The sequence below is a fragment of the Cetorhinus maximus genome, chromosome 1 (genome assembly GCF_964194155.1).
Source record: "Cetorhinus maximus chromosome 1, sCetMax3.hap1.1, whole genome shotgun sequence".
NCBI lineage: Eukaryota > Metazoa > Chordata > Chondrichthyes > Lamniformes > Cetorhinidae > Cetorhinus > Cetorhinus maximus.
The window spans coordinates 219,873,361-219,892,669 of NC_135879.1; the positions used below are offsets into that span (position 1 = coordinate 219,873,361).

The 19,309-nt window shown below is 40.9% G+C and overlaps 1 protein-coding gene across 1 annotated transcript in view; it reads right to left on the bottom strand.

Moving 5' to 3' along the window:
* Positions 1 to 9,741: 9,741 nt before the first annotated feature.
* Positions 9,742 to 19,309, bottom strand: part of uvssa (UV-stimulated scaffold protein A) — a 101,828-nt gene continuing 92,260 nt past the window's right edge. The window contains exons 13-14 of the mRNA XM_078553442.1: positions 18,624 to 18,807; positions 9,742 to 10,117 (exon numbers count right to left, since the gene is read on the bottom strand). Of these exons, the coding sequence (XP_078409568.1) occupies positions 10,024 to 10,117; positions 18,624 to 18,807 (278 nt within the window). The 3' untranslated portion in view covers positions 9,742 to 10,023. The remainder of the gene's footprint in view (positions 10,118 to 18,623; positions 18,808 to 19,309) is intronic.

Sequence of the window (19,309 nt, forward strand, 5' to 3'; positions counted from 1 at the left end):
TCAACAATGCTGCAAATGACCTACTTAAGTCCTATCTACATAAAGCAGGACAAATCCAACCCAATCAATTATTGCCCCATTTGTCTTCTCTCAATCTCCAGTAAAGTAATGAAAAGAATTTTCAACAGAGCGCAGAAACAATACTTACTCACCAATAACCTGCTCAGTGATGTTTGGCTTGGGATCAGGACCACTCTGCTCCAGACCAGATTACCACTGAAATTGAACCAGGAGCACAAGATCTGAATTCCAGAGGTGAGGTGAGAGTGATTGTCCTTCATCAAGACAGAGTTTTACAGAGTGTGGAACCACAGAACTCATAGTAAAACTGAAGTCAAGAGATATTTGGGGAAAACTTTCTAGCGGCTGGAGTCACTCCTGGCACAATGGGAGATAGTTGTGGTTGTTGGAGATCAATCATGTTAGCCTCAAGATATCCCAGCACAAGATCCTCAGGACAGTGCCTAGGCCTAACTATATTCAACTGCTTAATAAATGACCTTCCCTCAACCAGAAGTGGAGCTGTTTCTTGATTTCAGGGTGTTCAGCTCTATTTGCCATTCCACAGCTAGTGGAGCAGTTCATATCCATGTGCAACAAGACCTGGACAACAGCCAGGCTTGGGTTGATTAGTGGCAAGTAATATTCGCACCACACAAGTATCAGACAATATCCATCCCCAACTGAGAACCCAACCATTTCCCCATGTCAATCAATGCCAATCATCACCATCAACACCTCAGGGATCGCCAATAAAGAGAAACTCAACTGGACAGGCTGCTGGATATTCTCTTAATATCTAATGCCCCTCAGCCACCTACAAGGAACAAGCCAGGAGTGTGTATGGAATATTCTTCACTTGCTTAGATTGTTTCTATGTATCTATCAGAAGCTCTGCAGCATGATGTCAAGGCTTCTTTGACAGAACCTTCCAAACAGGCATTTCTACCTCTTGGGAAAATAAGGGAAGCAGATGCATAGGAACACCATCACCTCCAAGTTCCCCTCCAAGTCATTGTCACTGGGCTAAAACCCTGCTGAACAGCATTGTGAGAGCACGATCCCAACACAAAGGTTGACAGTTCAAGAAGGCTCCCAGGGGAAAACCCAAAAACTCCCAGCCTTGCTAACAATGCTCACAATCATGAGAATAATCAAAAAGTATATTTTCAGGCCTGTGCAATCCATAGCTCTGTGACTGATAAAATCTGAAATGCTTTCCCATCATTATGTCAAGGTTGGATGCCACAGACTAACAGGTAATCCCACACATCTGTGTTCAATACGCTGTTTATCTATTAATAGGCTAATTACGCAGTCATATCCAGTTCAGTGGGGAACCAAGGATATGAAAAAAAATAGGCAGAGACACCGTAGAACACATTGCTGAGTAACTTTCTGCTCCTGTTTGGAATAATTCAACTAAAATATTGGCAAATGGAAATGGAGGTTCCAGCAATTTTGTCTTGGAAAGCCATTATACTGCTCTTACAAGGCAAAGCACAAGACTTTGTTCTAAGTCTTTACCAACTCAATTTTAAGGCTACAAGTGACATACATTCACATGCAGGAAACCATTCTCTGCAAACAAATGGAATATGTTTGAGCCTTGCATCTTTTTTGAATTACCCATTGCTTTCTCCATGGCAACACCTTGGCCAATCAGAATCTGTGCCCCTTTCTCTTGTAGTATAAATTGTTGTGATTGTTTGAAATTTGGTATTCTTGTATTTGTCCTGATGAATGGAAGAGGAAAAGCTTCAGAACCATGTCTCTCTTTTCAGCAATATTCATTGTTAAGGAGCGCCAGGTTTTTCTATGGATTTAGATTGCAATGATTGTACAATTCAATGTCCATTGATAGCAAAAAAGGATCTTATCTAGCATTCAAACCATACAGTGCACAGCAATGATTCAGGTAACACAAAGAATAGAATAGTAGGTTTAGGATTAAGACACAGGAGAAAACACTAGTTGTGGAATCAGGGTTAATGTTAGGGTGAGAAGTTTAGAGTCTTGACGAGGACTTACATTTCGCATTTGTCAGAGGGATCAAGCATTTAATCCACTTTACCCCATGTTATCCACTTTGATCTTATTACATGCATAAGAATGAGCTATAGATGTTAATCCTTCAGAACAAATGTGTTAAGTACTGTGATTAAAATCAGGTCTGGTCTACAAGGTAAGCATCTTATTCAGTCAATAGTCAACAGAAGCTTTTACTATTCATTCTTGTCCTATTGTCTTAAATTACATTTAGAGTCAAGTAAAAACGGCAAGATTTATTAGGTATTTGTTCACATAATTTAAACACTGATTAATCATTAAAATGGAATTTTTCCTCTTTTAAAAATAAACCTGATCAAATGACAATACTCTCAGTTATCCCATTGAAATCAAGCTGTGTTATATACAAATTGGCAAGTGAAATTTCATTTTATAAATATTAGTTACAACTGAATGGTTAATCTAACACAAATTACTTTTTCCCCATTTTCAAAAACAAACACTTAAAGTTCTAGTCACAAATTATTATTTATGTTATCATGACTCCAGACAGTATGGGAATTAAATATGTAAAGTAAATTGGCATTTCCTTAAAAGGAATTATACAACTTCACATCTGTGCACTGCTGCAAATAATTTAAAACTGTGACTGCCATTTCTGAGTAAAGTGGGTAACTCATTACCTGCAGCTCACTAAATAAGCCAAGATTGCTTCTGCAGATTCCCTCTCCAAAATTAATGTGTCTAAACCGAATACCCACATCTCGGATCAGGCTGGTATCTGATGCTGATGAAAATAGAATCATTGAATAATACAGCATGAAAAGAGGCTGTTCGACTCATCAAGTTTGTACCAGTGTTTTTTTCTTTCCCCTCACATGAGCCACCTAGTCTTAATCTTCAAATCCTTTGTTATTCCCCTCTTGCAAGAAACTATCTAATTTTCTTCGAAAATAATTTATGGACATTGCTTCAATAAGGCTTGTGACAGGGAACAACAAATTTCAACCACCTTCTCCTTGAATAAATGTTTTACTTCCCTTTAGTTCTTTCTTGTGATTACCGTATCTTAAATTTATGCCCTCTCATTGCAGTTTTTCCAACCAATGAAAACAATAGATCACTATGTATCTTTTGTAATTATCTGTATCACGTTATACCATAACTTTCTGGGCTCCAGTGAAAATAGCCCCAGCTTCTCAAGTGTTTTTTTCGTAACTATAACTGAGCCCCCACCCACCCCCCACCTCAACCTGCCATTTTGCAACATTTTGCTGTATCTGTCACCTCCCTGCCCATTTTACTACTTCGTCCACGCAACCTTTAACAATCAAAGAACAAAGAACAAAGAAAAGTACAGCACAGGAACAGGCCCTTCGGCCCTCCAAGCCTGCACCGATCATATTGCCCGTCAACTAAAACATTTTGCACTTCCGGGGTCCGTATCCCTCTAATCCCATCCTATTCATGTATTTGTCAAGCTGCATCTTAAACACCACTATCGTACCTGCTTCCACCACCTCCTCTGGCAGCGAATTCCAGACACTCATTACCCTCTGCGTAAAAAACTTGCCCCGCACATCTCCTCTATAGTTTTCTCCTCTCACCTTAAATCTATGTCCCCTAGTAATTGACTCTTCCACCCTGAGAAAAAGCTTCTGACTATCTACTCTGTCCATGCCACTCATAATTTTGTAAACTTCTATCAAGTCGCCCTCAATCTCCGTCACTCTATTGAGAACAATACGAGTTTCTCCAACCTCTCCTCATAACTAATAACCTCCAGACCAGGCAGCATCCTGGTAAACCTCCTCTGCACCCTCTCCAACACCTCCATATCCTTCTGGTAATGTGGTGACCAGAATTGCACGCAATATTCCAAGTGTGGCCTAACCAAGGTTCTATACAGCTGCAGCATGACTTCCCAGCTTTTATACTCAATACCCCTGCCAATGAAGGCAAGCATGCCATATGCCTTCCTGACTACCTTATCCACCTGCGTTGCCACTTTCAGTGACCTGTGAACTTGTAAACCCAGATCCCTCTGCCCGTCAATGCACTTAAGTTTTCTGCCATTTACTGTATAATTCCTCCTGTATTAGACCTTCCAAAATGCTCATCACAATTTGCTATACTTCAACTTGGTGACAAGAACCAATCTCAATATTAGAAGAGACCTTTGTTTCAGTACTTTTTGCCATGGAACTGTGCCTGCTGGGGGAACAGATTGTGAAATTGTACTTCCCAAGCTCTAGATTTATGCTCCCGGTGGGCATAGTTTTGGGAGGGGAGCATTGAAATGGAAAATTTACCCAATAGTTACTTTAATTCCTAGGTCCAGATCATTCTGTACGCAGCAAGTAACAGCGGCCCCAGCACAAATTCCTGTGGAACATTTCTCGTAAGAACATAACAGCATAAGAAATAGTAGCAAGCGGAGATCATATAGCCCCTTGTGTCTGTTCTGCCATTCAATAGGGTTATGGCTGATCCACTGCCTCAACACACCACTTTCCTATCTGCTCCTCATATCCCTTGAAAGATCAAAAGTCTACCTCAGCCTTAAATATCCTCAATGGAGCACCCACAACCCTTTTGGATAGAGAATTCCAAAGATTCACAAACATCTAAGTGGAGAAATTCCTCCTCATCTTAGTCCCAAACGATGAATCCCTTATGTGAGGCTGTGCCCCTATATTCTAGATTCCCCAGGCAGGGGCAATAACTTCTTATCATCGACCCTGTCAAACCCCTTCAGAATCTTATTTGTTTCAATGGCATCACCTCTCATTCATAGAATCAGAGTCACAGAATGGTTAGACGACAGAAAGAGGTTATTCAGCCCATCATGTCCTTGTCAACTCTCTGCAAGAGCCATTCACTCTGTCCTACTCCCCGTCTTTATCCTGCAGCCCTGTCAATTTTTTCTCTTCAGGTAATCATCCAATTATCTTTTGAAAACCACGATTGAATCTGCCTCCACCACACTCTCAGACAGTGAGTTCCAGATCCTAACCACTCACTTTGTGAAAAAGCTTTTCCTCAGTTGCCTCTCATTGTTTTGCCATTCACCTTAATTTTTGTTTTATATTCGTTCATGGGATGTGGGCGTCCCTGTCTAGGCCAGCATTTATTGCCCATCCCTAAGTTCAGGGGCATTTAAGAGTCAACCACATTGCTGTGGGTCTGGAGTCACATGTAGGCCAGACCAGGTAAAGACAGCAGATTCCTTCCCTAAAGGGCATTAGTGAAATAGATGGGATTTTATGACAATTGGCAATGGTTTCATGATCATCATCAGACTTTTAATTCCAGGTTTTTTTTTAATTGAATTCAAATTTCATCATCTGCCATTCAAACCCAGGTCCCCAGAGCATTACCCTGGGTCTCTGAATACTAGTCTAGTGAAAATACCACTATGCCATCGCATCCCCAAATACCCTCTGGTTCTCAACCCTTTTATCAATATTTTACCCCTATTTACCCTGCCCAGACCCCTCATAATTTTGCACACCTCAATCAAATCTTCTTTCAACCTTCTCTCCTCTAAGTAGAACAGCCCCAGCTTCTTCATTCTATACCCATAACTAAAGTTCCTCAACCCTGTCATGAATACTTAATTTTATAAGGTGATTATGTTTTAGAATGTACTTTTAACTCTAAGTAGAACAGAGAATTCTGAAAAAGAATGGATAATTAGCATTCCTGATAAACACCTCAGTTTGGAGATATGTCCATGTGATCTGGTTGCCATGGGGAGAGAAGCTCAAGTAGAAACCGTTGAATTGGGCTGGTAGATGCAACATACATTCATACGCAGGGACCCGTTATCTTCAAGTAAAGGGAATATGTTAAAGCCTTGTGCCTTTTTTGCATTACCCGGGATCTTGCGGAGCCTAAACCTCCCTGTTGCTTTCTCCATGGAAATACCTTGACCAATCAGAGTTGATTTTCTAACCAATCAACGCCTTTTTCTCCTTTAGGGTAAATTGTTGTGAATGTTTGAAATTTGGCATTCATGCATTTGACCTGATGAGTACAAGCCGAGTTCAGTTCTTATGTCCATGTTTGAACCAAGGCTGTAATGAGGTCAGAAGCTGAGTGGCCCTAGCGGAACCCAAACTGGGCGTCAGTGAGCAGGTTATTGCTAAGCAAGTGCAGCTTGATAGGACTGTTGATGACACCTTCCATTACATACACCTACACATACACCTCTAGGTTGAGCAGATGACGGCATAGTGGTAATGTCACTGGCCCCCTAGTAATCCAGAGGCCTAGGCTAATGCCCTAGGGGCAGCTGGTGGAATTTAACAGAGGTTGTTCCTTAGGTTTTGTTTGCACATCCGTCCCACACTCCTGATCTTTGGCCACCCACCGTAGAGGGAAGGGGAGGGGGTGCGGAAGGTCTCCTCGTTGGCCTGCCCAAGGTGGCCATAAACAGGTCCAGGCAGTGGGGGGTTGAGGGGGTCACTCGACCCGACTTCCTGCCAATCTTCCATGGTAACATCTGCACCTTGGTATCCCTGGAGAGAGAGCATGTCCATCAGTGCACTTGAGGCCTTTTGCGACTGGTGGACACTGCAGGGATTGGAGTGCATTATCTTCACCCAAAATGAGATTGTAATTTAACTTATTAAGTTTCCTTCAAAGTTTTGTTTTTGTTATAGGGGCTGTTCATCAGTTAATTAGTTTATTTTGTTCACTTCACATAATAGTTCAATGAAGAGTGCAGGAGAGCATGCCACGAGCAGCACCAGGCATACCTAAAAAAAAAGTGAGGTGTCAACCTGGTGATGCCAAATAGCAGGAGTAGAATGTAATGGACTGAGCTAAGCCATCCTACAACCAATGGATCAGATCTGTAGAGGGGAAGGGGTGCAGAAGGTCTCCCTGTTGGCCTGCCACTATGCAGACGGAAATGACGGTGGATAATTAAACAACTAACTGAAGGAGGAGGCTCCACAAATATCCCATCCTCTTATCTCCATCCTCAATGATGGGGGAGCCCAGCACATCAGTGCAAAAGACAAAGCTGAAGCATTTGCAGCCATCTTCAGCCAGAAGTGCTGACTGGATGATCCATCTCAACATTCTCCTGAGATCCCCAGCACTCCACGTGATATCAAGAAACAGCTGAGGGCACTGGATACTATACAGGCTATAAGCCATCATTGCGGCAATAGCACTGAAGACTTTTACTCCAGAACCTGCTGCACCCCTAGCCAAGCTGTTCCAGTACAGCTACAACACTGGTATCTACCCAGCAATGTGAAAAATTGCCCAGGCATGTCCTGTACACTAAAAGCAGGACAAATCCAACCCGTCAAATTACCGCCCCATCAGTCTACTCTTGGTCACCAGTAAAGTGATGGAGAGTGTCGTTGACAGTGCTATCAAGCAGCATTTACTCAGCTATAACCTGCTCACTGACACACAGTTTGGGTTCCGCCAGGACACTCAGCTCCTGTCCTCATTTACAGCCTTGGTTCAAACATGGGCAAGAGAGTTGAACTCCCGAGGTAAGGTGGGGATGACTGCACCTGGCATCAAGGCAGCATTTGACCAAGTGTGGCATCAAGGAGCCCTAGCAAAACTGAAGTCAATGGGAATCAGGGGGAGAACTCTCCACTGGTTGGAGTAATACCCAGCACAAAGGAGATGGCTGTGGTTGTTGGAGGTCAACCATCTCAGTCCCAGGACATCTCTGAAGGAGTTCCTCAGGGTAGTGTCCTAGGCCAGCCATCTTCAGCTGCTTCATTAATGACCTTCCTTCCATCATAAGGTCAGAAGTTGGGGTGTTCACATGTTCAGATGTTCAAAACGTTCAACACCATTTGTGACTCCAGATACTGAAGCAGTCTGTGTCCATATGCAGCAAGGCCTAGGCAATATTCAGGCTTGGGCTGATAAGTGGCACGTAACATTCACACCACGCAAGTGCCAGGCAATGACCATCTCCAACAAGAGAGCATCTAACTATCTCCCTTTGATATTCAATGGCATTATCATTGCTGAATCCCCCACTATCAACATCCTGGGGGTTACCATTGACCAGAAATTGAACTGGACCAGCCATATAAGTACTCTGGCTACAAGAGCAGGTCAGGGGCTGGGAATTGGAGAGTAACTCACCTCCTGACTCCCCAAAGCCTGTCCACCATCTACAAGGCACAAGTCAGAAGTGTGATGGAATACTGTCCACTTGCCTGGATGAGTGCAGCTCCAACAACACTCAAGAAGCTTAACACTATCCAGGACAAAGCAACCCGCTTGATTGGCAACCCATTCACAAACATTCACTCCTTCCACCACCGACGAACAGTGGCAGCAGTGTACCAAGTACAAGATGCACTACAGCAACTGACAAAAGCTCCTTCAACAGCACCTTTGAAACCCATCGGGGAGACGTTGGTGTAATGGCAATAGTACTGGACTAGTAAACCAAAGACCCAGGCTATTGCACTGGGTACATGGGTTGAAATCCTACCATGGCAGCTGGTGAAATTTAAGTTCAATTAATAAATCTGAAAAATAATGCTAGTTTCTGTGATGGTAACCATGAAGCTATAATCGATTGTTCTAAGAACGCATCTAGTTCACTAACATCCTTCAGGGAACAACATCTGCCGTCCTTGCCTGGCCTGGCCGGCCTACATGTCGCACCACACCACAGCAATGTGGTGTGACTCTTAACTGCCCTCTGAAATGGCCTAACCACTCAGTTCAAGGGCAATTGGGGATGGGCAACAAATGCTGGGCTTGCCATAAACGCCCACATCCCAAAAAAGAATGAAAAAGGACCTCAACTGCCTAGGACAAGGTTCAGGCACATAAGAACATCACCTTCACCAGAAAGTTCCCTTCCAAGCTACACACCATCCTGACTTGAAACTATATCAACGTTTCTCCCCTGTCACTGGAACAAAATCCTAGAACTCATTTCTTAAGAACACTGTGGGTGTATCTGTACCGGAAGCATGGAAATGCAACGGTTCAAGAAGCTGGCTCACCACTACCCTCTCAAGGGCATTTAGGGATGGGCAACAAATGCTGGACTAGCCAACGACACCTACATCCAATGGAAGGATAAAAAACCCCTTCATGTCTCAACCTCGCTTTCCTCCTTCAAGATGTTTCTAAAATCTACCTCTTTGATCAAGCTTTTGGTCATCTGAACTGATATCTCTTTAGGTGGCTCGGCATTGTATTTTGTTTTATAATGGTCCTGTGAAACGCCTTGGTATGTTTTATTACATTAAAGGCATTTTGTAAATATAAGTTGTTGTTGAGGGATGTCCCTTATCTACATATCTCCTGGCCTGGGTGTTTATCATCTTGCTATAATTCGCTCCCCTCTCCCTGAAACACCCACCCCACACTCTTCTCCACATTAGCTCTCTGGAAAAATCGTTGGAGCATACCTTTGGGCCACTTAAATATTTCAACAGTCTCTCTCTCGAGAAGGGGACCCATTGAGATAGTTTGGCATCAGTTAAGTTAGCAAAGCCCAATTTCAATGTGAATAAAACATGAATCATAATTAGTAAAGAATCAATCATTGAATCTTTATTTAAGAAGCAAAGGTTTAAAAGTTATCATATGTATTCAAATACAAAGAAAATCTATAGAGGTTGTAGAAAAGTTTAAATTGATTTGAACTGCTGGCAACAAGAGTAGTCAATCAGTTCATTTTGTTCACTCAGTTACACCAAAAAATACCAGGAGTAAATCTGAAGTCCAAGCATTTTTTTTTATATTACATTATCAATCATAATTACCACCTATTACAATAACTACATAAATGAAATACTCAATTCTTTACAAATGTAGCACACTGCTGTAGGAAAAATCCTTGACAATAAATTAGGTACACTGCAGAATTAAAAAAAGACCACATTCTGTAGGGGAAAAAAGGCAGATTTAGCTGCTTGAAACCCATGTTGCAAGAGACCTGAAAATTACAAGTAACACTGTCAGATAACAAAGTGGTCATTTTTGCTTCTTTTGTTGGCCTTAATGCAATGCATAGTTGAACTGGTTTGCAAACTTTTCATGTTTTCTTTTGTCTATATGAGCCATTGCTTCAGACACTCGTTTCATTGAAGTTCTGTAAAGAAAAACAAATAAAAAACAGGTGTAAATATTTGGACCTATAGTATGCTGGTGCATTACGTTTTGCTCAACACACCCATCAGATTATGGTAAAGCTTTAACTCATCTTACAGCTGCAAAGAAGACACCATTAGGTCTAACAGTTGCAACAGAAGAAATGAAATAGCTACTACAGTACTCCTGTGCTTGTGCTATATTTCATTTTTTTTAAAAACCTACAAAATGTTATATTTGATGTCAGTGTCATTATGCCACAGGAGGCGGCCATTTGGCCCATTGTAGAGCAATCCAATCAGTCCCATTCTCCCCACTCTATCCCCGTGGCCCTGCAAGTTTAGTTCCCTCAAGTGCCCATCCAATTTTCTTTTGAAATCATTGATTGCCAATGCTTCCATCACTCATAGACAGTGAGTCACAGGGCGCACTACCCTTGTATCTCCTATCCAAAACTTTAAATCTGTGCCCCCCAGTCCATGTACCAACAGCTAATGAGAACAGCTCAGCTTTGGCCACTTTATCTAAACCTGTCACATTCTTGTTCACCTCTATCAAAACCTCCCATAAATTTGCTTTGCTCCAAGGAGAACAACCCCAGCTTCTGCAACCTAGTTAAAATCCCTCATCCCTGGAATCATTTTGGTTAAGCTGCTCTGCATCCTCAAGGACCCTCACATCCTTCCTAAAGTATGGTGAACAGAAATGGACGCAATACCCTAGCTGGGGCCTAATTTCCAGGTTCAGCACAACTTCCAGCTTTTATGAAGCTATTTATGAAGCTCAAGGTCCCATAGGCTTTGCTAACCAATCTTTCAATATGTACTGCCACCTTCAAAGATCTTTGCACATGAACCCTCAGGTCCCTCTGCCCCTGAACACTCTTAAGTCTGATTTAATTTCAGAGGAGGTGGTGGCGTAGTGGTATTGGGGATCCAGGTTCGAATCCCGCCATGGCAGATGGTGGAATTTGAATTCAATAAAAATCTGGAATTAAAGTATTGTCATAAAAAGCAATCTAGCTCACTAATGCCCCTTAGGGAAGGAAATCTGCTGTCCTTAACAGTGGTAATACATTTCCGAGAACTGAAGGGAAAATGGTTGGAGAGTCATGGGCCCCAATTTTAAAAGCTCCATCATTGGTAGATTTCAAAAAGGCACCCAATAAGGAACATAGGAGTAGGCCATTTGGCCCTTTGAGCCTGCTCCGCCATTCAATAAGATCATGCTGTGGTCTTAGCTTCACTTTCCTGCGTGCTCCCCATAACCCTTGACTTCCTTGCCTAACAAAAATCTGAATTTATTCAAGGCAGAGTTAGACAAAGACCCAGCCTTCACTACTTTCTGGGGAAGAGAATTCCACACACCAACGACCCTTTGGAAGAAAACGTTTCTCCTCATCTCTGTCTTAACAGGGAGGTCTCCTTATTTAAACTACGTCCCCTAGTTTTAATCTTCCCCACAAGAGGAAACATCCTCCGGGTATATATCCCATCAAGTCCACTCAAGACCTTATAATGTTTCAATAAGATCACCTTTCATTCTTCTAAACTCCTGGGCTAACCTGATCAACCCTTCTTCACAAGACAACCTCTTTATCCCAGGAATGAGTCGAGTGAACCTTCTCTGAACTGTTTCTAAAGCAATTATATCCTTTTTTAAAATAAAAAGATCAAAACTGCACACAGTATAAAACTGCACAAAAGGATGTGGTCTCACCAAGGCTCTGTACAGCTCTAGTGAAACTTACCTACTTTTATGTTTCATTCCTCTTGCAATAAATGCCAACATTCCATTTGTTTTCATAATTATTTGTTGCACCTGTATACTAACTGTATGAGATTCATGTACCAGGACGCCTAGATCGCTCTGTACCACCGAGTTCTGCAACCTTTCTCCATTTAAATAGTATACTGCTTTTCTATTCTTCCTGCCAAAGTGAACAAGTTCACATTTACCCACATTATACTCCATCTGCCAAATTTTTGCCCACACACTTAACCTGTCTATATCCCTGAAGAAGGGTCATATGGATTTGAAATGTTAGCTCTGTTTCTCTCTCCACAGATGCTGTCAGACCTGCTGAGTTTTTCTAGCATTTTCTGTTTTGGTTTCAGATTTCCAGCATCCGCAGTATTTTGCTTTACCTCCTCTTGAGGATTTACTTTCCTAACTTGGTGTCATTGGTAAATTTAGCTATCACATATTAATTCCCTTCATCCAAGTCATTGACATAGATTGTAAGTAGTTGAGGACCCAGCACTGATTCCTGTGGCACTCCACTAGATACATGAAGTGCCACACAATAGGTTAATAGGCAAAAACAGGGATAATGGAGTTAGAGGTAATATATTAGCATGAATAGGGGATTAGTTAAAAGACAGGAAGCAAGGAGTAGCGATAAATAGGGCATTTACAAGTTTGCAGGCTGTTTTTACTGAGGCGCCATAAGGATCAGTGCTGGAGACTCAGCTATTTACAATCTATATTAATGACAGAGTAATGTATCTAAGTTTACTGATGGTACAAAGCTTGGTGGGAATGTAATTTGTGAGGACACAAAGAGGCTGCAAAGTGATATGTACATAGATATTTACGTGACTGGGAATCAAGGTGGTAGATGGAGTATAGAATGTAGAAGTGTGAGGCTATTCACTTTGGTAGTAAAAATTGAAAAGTTGAAACTGGTAAATGTTGATGTCCAGAGGAACAGTAAGCAATTAGTAAGGCATATGGCATGTTGGTCTTTATTGCATGGGAATTGAAGTACAAGAAAAAGGAAGTTGTGCCACAAAATACTGGGCTTTGGTGAGACCACACCTGCAGTACTGTGTGTAGTTTTGGTCTCCATATCTAATGCAGGATATACTTGCATTGGCAGTGGTACAATGGAGGTTCAATAGATTGGTTTCTGAAATGAGAGGGTTGTCCTACGATGAGAAGTTGAGTAAATTAGGCCCATACTCTCTGGAGTTTAAAAGAATCAGAGGTGATCTCATTGAAAGATATAAGATTCTGAAGGGGCTTGACAGAGTTGACACCGAAAGGCTACTTCCCCTAGCTGGGGAATCTAGAACACGGGGGCAGTTTCAGGATAGGGGAGGGTCACTCAGTTGAGGAGAAATTTCTTTACTCAAAAAGCGGTGACTTTGGAGTTCTCTACCCCAGAGATGCTCCATCACTGAATACATTTAAGGTTGAGATAGACAGATATTTGGTCACTTGGGGAATCAAAGGATATGGGGAGCAGCAGGAAAATACAGTTGAGGTTGAAGACCAGCCATTATAGTATTGAATGGCAGAGTAGGTTCGAGCAGCCATATGCTCTACTCCTTTTCCTATTTCTTTTGTTCTTATGCATCATTTTCGCATCTCTTAGAGACCAATTAGATAAAAGCATTGGCTTAGAAATGGGAGAAGCATACTGAAATTTGATATTCCATTAATTCAAGGTGGCAACAAAATGATTTGCAAACAAATATTTCGATGGAGTTCTACTGATAAATTGTGGGACTGCAGGCTAAAGGTAAGGAAGATAAAATTCAACCTCAGCCAGGATACAAAGTGGGTGATAGAGAGCGGCTGACCATTGCGCATCTTACCCAGTGTTTCTCACCATTGGCTTCAACAGGTGGAAGATTGAACAGGATGTATAATGGATGACTAACCTGCTATGGAAAGTAAATGCAGATTCACTGCAGCCGCTTTTGCGACCCTACCAAAGTTGAATTTGCCTTAAGAAAGATCAATGTCTAGGGCCCTAAGGACAAACGGATGGAAGCATGGCAATGGGCTTGGATATTTTAGCAATCACTCCTATAAATGCACTTTATATTCTCCATGATTTGCAGTGCCTATTTTCTACACATCTTGGTAAATGATCATGAGACCCAAGGATTGCAATAGAGAACCGTCAATCTGTTCACCAGCTGCAGGGATATGTCACATGCCTGCACAAGAATTCTCTATCTAAAACACTAACGCGAGACACAGGCATTGGACCAACAAGTGATTTTATTTATATAAGGTTAATGAATGAACAATAACCAAAAAATACAGTCCGCTATATTCCTCCAAATCTTCTTAACATATCTGCTTTTGGAAATCCACTGATTAGCTAAGAGAGAAGGCAACAAAATAATTGATATCAATGTATAAGATCCCAATCACAATATTGCAAGATAAAGATAGATAGGGAAGGCAATTTTGCCTAATCACTGACAAACAATTCAGTAAAAAAGCTGATTAATGGTCCATTTATGGGGAGATGGTGGTAATGTCACTCATCTAGCAATCCAGAAGCCCAGGCTAATGCTCAGGAGACATAGTTGAATGCCCACCACTGGAATACAAAGCTAGTTTCAATAATGGTGACCATGAAACTATCATAGATTGTTGTAAAAACCCATCTGGCTCACCAATGTCCTTTAGGGAAAGAAATCTACCATCCTTATATGGTCCAGCCTACCTGTGACTCCAGACCCACAGCAATGTGGTTGACTCTTAACTACCCTCTGAAATGACCATGCAAACCACTCAGTTCAAGGGCAATTAGGGATGGCAACAAATGCTGGCCTTGCCAGTGATGTTCACATCCCATGAAATAATAAAGAAAAAAAATTAGTACAAGCTTGATTGAGCAGTCACTTGGTTGGGAAATAACGTACAACAGAATAGCCCAAAGCAAAATACTGCTGATGTTGGAAATCTGGAACATAAACTAAAAATGCTGGAAAGACTCAGCAGGTCAAGCAGCATCTGCAGAGAAAGTACAAATGCCAAGCAGCTCAACTGGGCCTCTGAAGGGTCCAAGTCAGGTACAGCACAACTGAAATATTGAATTTGGGTTATAAGTCAACCACAATATGTGGTTATGCTGCAATAGTTCCAAATAATAATTTTAATTTGTATTGTATCCCTTTGTAATACAATATATTTGCCTTTTTACTATTTCTTTCAAGACACGTGGGCAGGTATTTTTCTAGGCTTCTTCCATGACCAGCATGCTGTACAATCAGCCCTTTAACACAAACTCTCTCTCTCTCTTTTAGCTTTTGCCCTATACTGTGCATTTATCACATTGAACAGTATGTTACTTAATGCACAAAATGATTTTACTGTTCTGGGACACAAGCCTAACCTAATCCACCTTAGTATCTGCAGATGACACAAAACTTGGAACTTTAGTCAACTATGAGAGGATTGTGATAGACTTCAAGAGGAAGGTGGGGGGAATGGGCGGGCACATGCTAGATGCAATTGAAACGCAGAGAAGTACAAAATGATACATTTTGGCAGGAAGAATGGAGCGAGGCAACATAAACTAAAGGGTACAATTCTAAAGGTGGTGCAGGGACTGAGAGATATATGTGCACAAAGTGCTGAAGGTGGTGAATTGCTCAAGGTTCGGAAATAGTTAAAAAGGATTATAAGATCCTGGGCTTTATAAATAGAGGCTTAGAGCACGAAAGCAAGGAAGTTATGATAAACCTTTATAAAACACTGGTTTGGCTCAATTAGAGTATTGCATCCAATTCTGGCCACCACACTTTAGGAAGTATGTGAAGATTTTAGAGAAGGTGCAGAATGGTTCCAGGGATGAGGGACTTCAGATAGATTGGAGAATCTCCCTAGAGAAAAAGAGGCTGAGAGGACATTTGATAGAGGTGTTCAAAATCATGAGCTGTCACGACAGAGTAGACATAGAAACTGATTCCTTTGGCAGATGGGTCGAGAACCAGAGAATGCCAATTTAAAATGACTGGCAAAGAACCATTGGCGAGATGAGGAAATTGTTTTTTAAATACAGCGTGTGGTTACAATCTGGAATACATTCCCTGAAAGGGTGCTGCAGGCTTAGTCAACTGTGGCTTTTAAAAGGGAACAGCATAAGCACCTGAAGGGAAAACATTCATAGGACTACAGGGAAGGGGCTGGGGAGTGGGACTAGCTGAATTTCTATTTCAGAGAGCAGGCACGGACTCAATGGGTCAAATAGCCTCCTTCTGTGCTGTAACCATTCTATGAAGATGACATTTGGTCATTTAAATATTAACTCGCTGCCTTTTCCCTGGTTTGATCCTCACTCTCCTTCCCTGCTTGAATTCATTTTTATGAACTATGTCTTACAGGATTTATGGAGAGCAGTGTCCTTCAAACATTTTCCAGAAGAACCTTTCATTTAGTAGTCACCTATGGCGGAGTTCATTCTTCAAGTGTTCAGGATCTTTTTCTGAGAGACCTTTACAAGCATCTTCCTGCCTCGCTTAGGTAACTTTAATTCACGTTTGCATGGAAAATGTAAACAAAGTCATTTTTGCTTAATTAGTATTGGAAATCATTCATGCCGGTCTTTAAAATTGAAACGGGACAACCAGTATCCAAAGGTTTAAGGGTTTCATGCAAATGGCATCAATGAATTTGGTTTTAAGCAACTGCCTTTCTTTTAATGGGGTTTAAAAAAAATGTTCACACCCAATCCCTTGAACTGATCTACAGCAACAAAAACATGCTTAGTATTGTAGCTCTGGTTCATTAGGAATGATTGGTTTGAACAAAACTATACAATAAATACCCAAAAGGAAGAGCCTGAGTTTAATAAAAATTGCAATAACTCAAATACGAGTGTCTGAACACTGATTTCCCCTGCAGCAGTTACAAAAGAGATCAATACTTTAAGCTATGTAATACCTTGAAAATACATTCTGTTAATAAAAGCACACCAGGCCACTGTGTACATTTAACAGTATCATTTCTATCTCCAAAACCTGTGAAATTAGGAAACTGCAGAGCTGCAGCCCAAATATCTAATTCTTAAGAGGAGTCTTTAGCACTAATTCAGTGGCCTTGACATGTCCTGGTGTGTAATGTTAAGTCTGGCATCAGCATCACTGCACTGTGTGGTGCTGTAAATGAAATGATATCCATCTCAGTCCTGTGCAACCACTCACTAAATTCTATTGACAGGAACAGCAGGATTTTATTACTTGAAAAATTCAAGCTTTTTCTTTCCTCGTGGCAAAAAAAGCTGGAAGATTAATTAACCCTCTAAGCACTGCAGAACATAACTTTAGGTCAGGACATGAAGATGTTGCGTTTTATAGGTCATTTATATTGTATCTATATTTTGTATGGTTTTGTTTTGGAGTGATGCAAATGTATTGGGAAGCAGCCAGCAACTGCTATAACTGACCAGTTGATCTGTGTATGATGACGTTGGTTGAGGAATAAATGATCAGAAGAATACTATTGTCCCTTTTTCAAATGGTGCCCTTTTTCAAGCCTGAACAAGCAGATGGGGCTTTGGTTTAAACAAGACTGCACCTCTGACAATGCAGCACTCCCTCAGTGCTTACATTGAAATGTCACTACAGATAATAATATAATCTCAAAATTTGTAGGTATCACAAAATTCAAAAACTTAGTAAACAATAAGAAGCATTATAATAGACATCAGGAGGGCATGGGCATAGATTGGTGAAATGGCCAGATACAGGGTAGTTGAAATTTAACAGAGGAGCGTTTCATAAGAAGAATGAGGAAAGACAATATTAACCAAATGGTACATTTTCAAAGGGAGTGCAAGAACAAAGAGACACGTAGGTACAGGTACACAAGTCTTTGAAGGTGGCAGAATAAGTCGAGAAGGCCATAAACAAATGTACATGTTCCTGGGCTTTATAGATAGAGGCACAGAGGACTAAAGAAAGGATGTTATGCTGAACCTTTATAAGCCCCAGCTGGAATACTGTGTTACATTCTGGGCACCACACTTTGGGAAAGGTGTCAAAACCTTACAGATTGCACAGGAGATTTATTAGAATGGTAGCGGGGATAAAGACTTTAATCAAATGGAGACACCAGATAAACTGGGGTTGCTCTCCTTAAAGTTGAGAAGGTTATAGGGAGATTTGATAGAGGTGTTCAATTTTATGAAGGGCGTTCATAAAGTAAAGGATTAGCTATTTCTACTGGCAGGAAGATCAGTAACCAAGGACAAGTAATTGGCAAAAGAAGCAGAGGTGATATAAGGATGACTTTTTTTAATGCAGTGTTTCTCTATGATCTGTACTGCATGACCTAAAGGGTGGTGGATGTAGATTCAATAGTAACTTTTAAAAGAGAATTGAATACATACATCAAGCAGAAAAATTTGCAGGGCTATGAGAAAATAGCAGAGAAATGGAACTAATTGGATAGCTCTTTCAAGGAAGGCCAATTGGCCTCATTCAATGCTGTATCATTCATTGGTTTGCCAGAATACCTTGGAATTAGTAGCAAAAGAAAAACATATTAGGTGTACATACTGTGGGATAATGCATCAAAACCAAATTTGGGAAAGAGATATAAGTACTTATAATTTTAAAAAATCAAAATTATGTTTTGAATCTCAAAAAAAGTCAGCTTAATGCACCACGGTAGGCACATTTGCTCCAGGTAAAAGTAATGATTCCTAAACTAATAGAAACGGGAGCGCTTCAAAAGAAAATACTGAATAAAGTCCTTACTTGTCGAACACTCGTTTCTCGAGCCTTGATCGAGATGTATTACTCTGCTGGTTCAAATCGGTGAGATTTGGATACTTCTTCTTCTTTCCTTTTCCCTTTTTACTTTGTTTGTCAAATTTCGAAGAACCAAGATCTACGCCTGTGGCAGCTTCAATCTCACGCATCAATTCTGGATCCCGCCAGTCTGTCAGGAAAGAAGTAGCTGTGAATTTCCTACAATACTGGGAGTATCAGTTATGTTTTTAAGACTTTTCTAACCACCTTATTGAACATTATTTTGACCTTTCTTCCAATTTTTAATACCTTCAAGAGTATCTATCCTTGATTTAAGATCTAAGTAAGCATTTGTACTCAGGAGATGAACAGCAAACTTTGGCTGGTAATTGCCTTCACAAATAAGAGTCATCATATCCCTTCAGGATTTCACTCATATTTTTAAACGGTGCAGCATTACATCAGACATTGTTACGAGTTTAAAATAGTAAATAAATTTATTTTACAAAAGATAACCAAGCACATAAGTAACTGTTATATGATTGTGACTTATCTACAGCAGGTGTCTTTTTTCTTAATACATCAAGTAGATAAAATAATAAAAAGATCTAAGATCTACGCTAATTATTTGAAAATAACTTTTTCTAGAATCGAATTTCCTTTCACTCTTGGAGGCTAAAGTACTACCACCT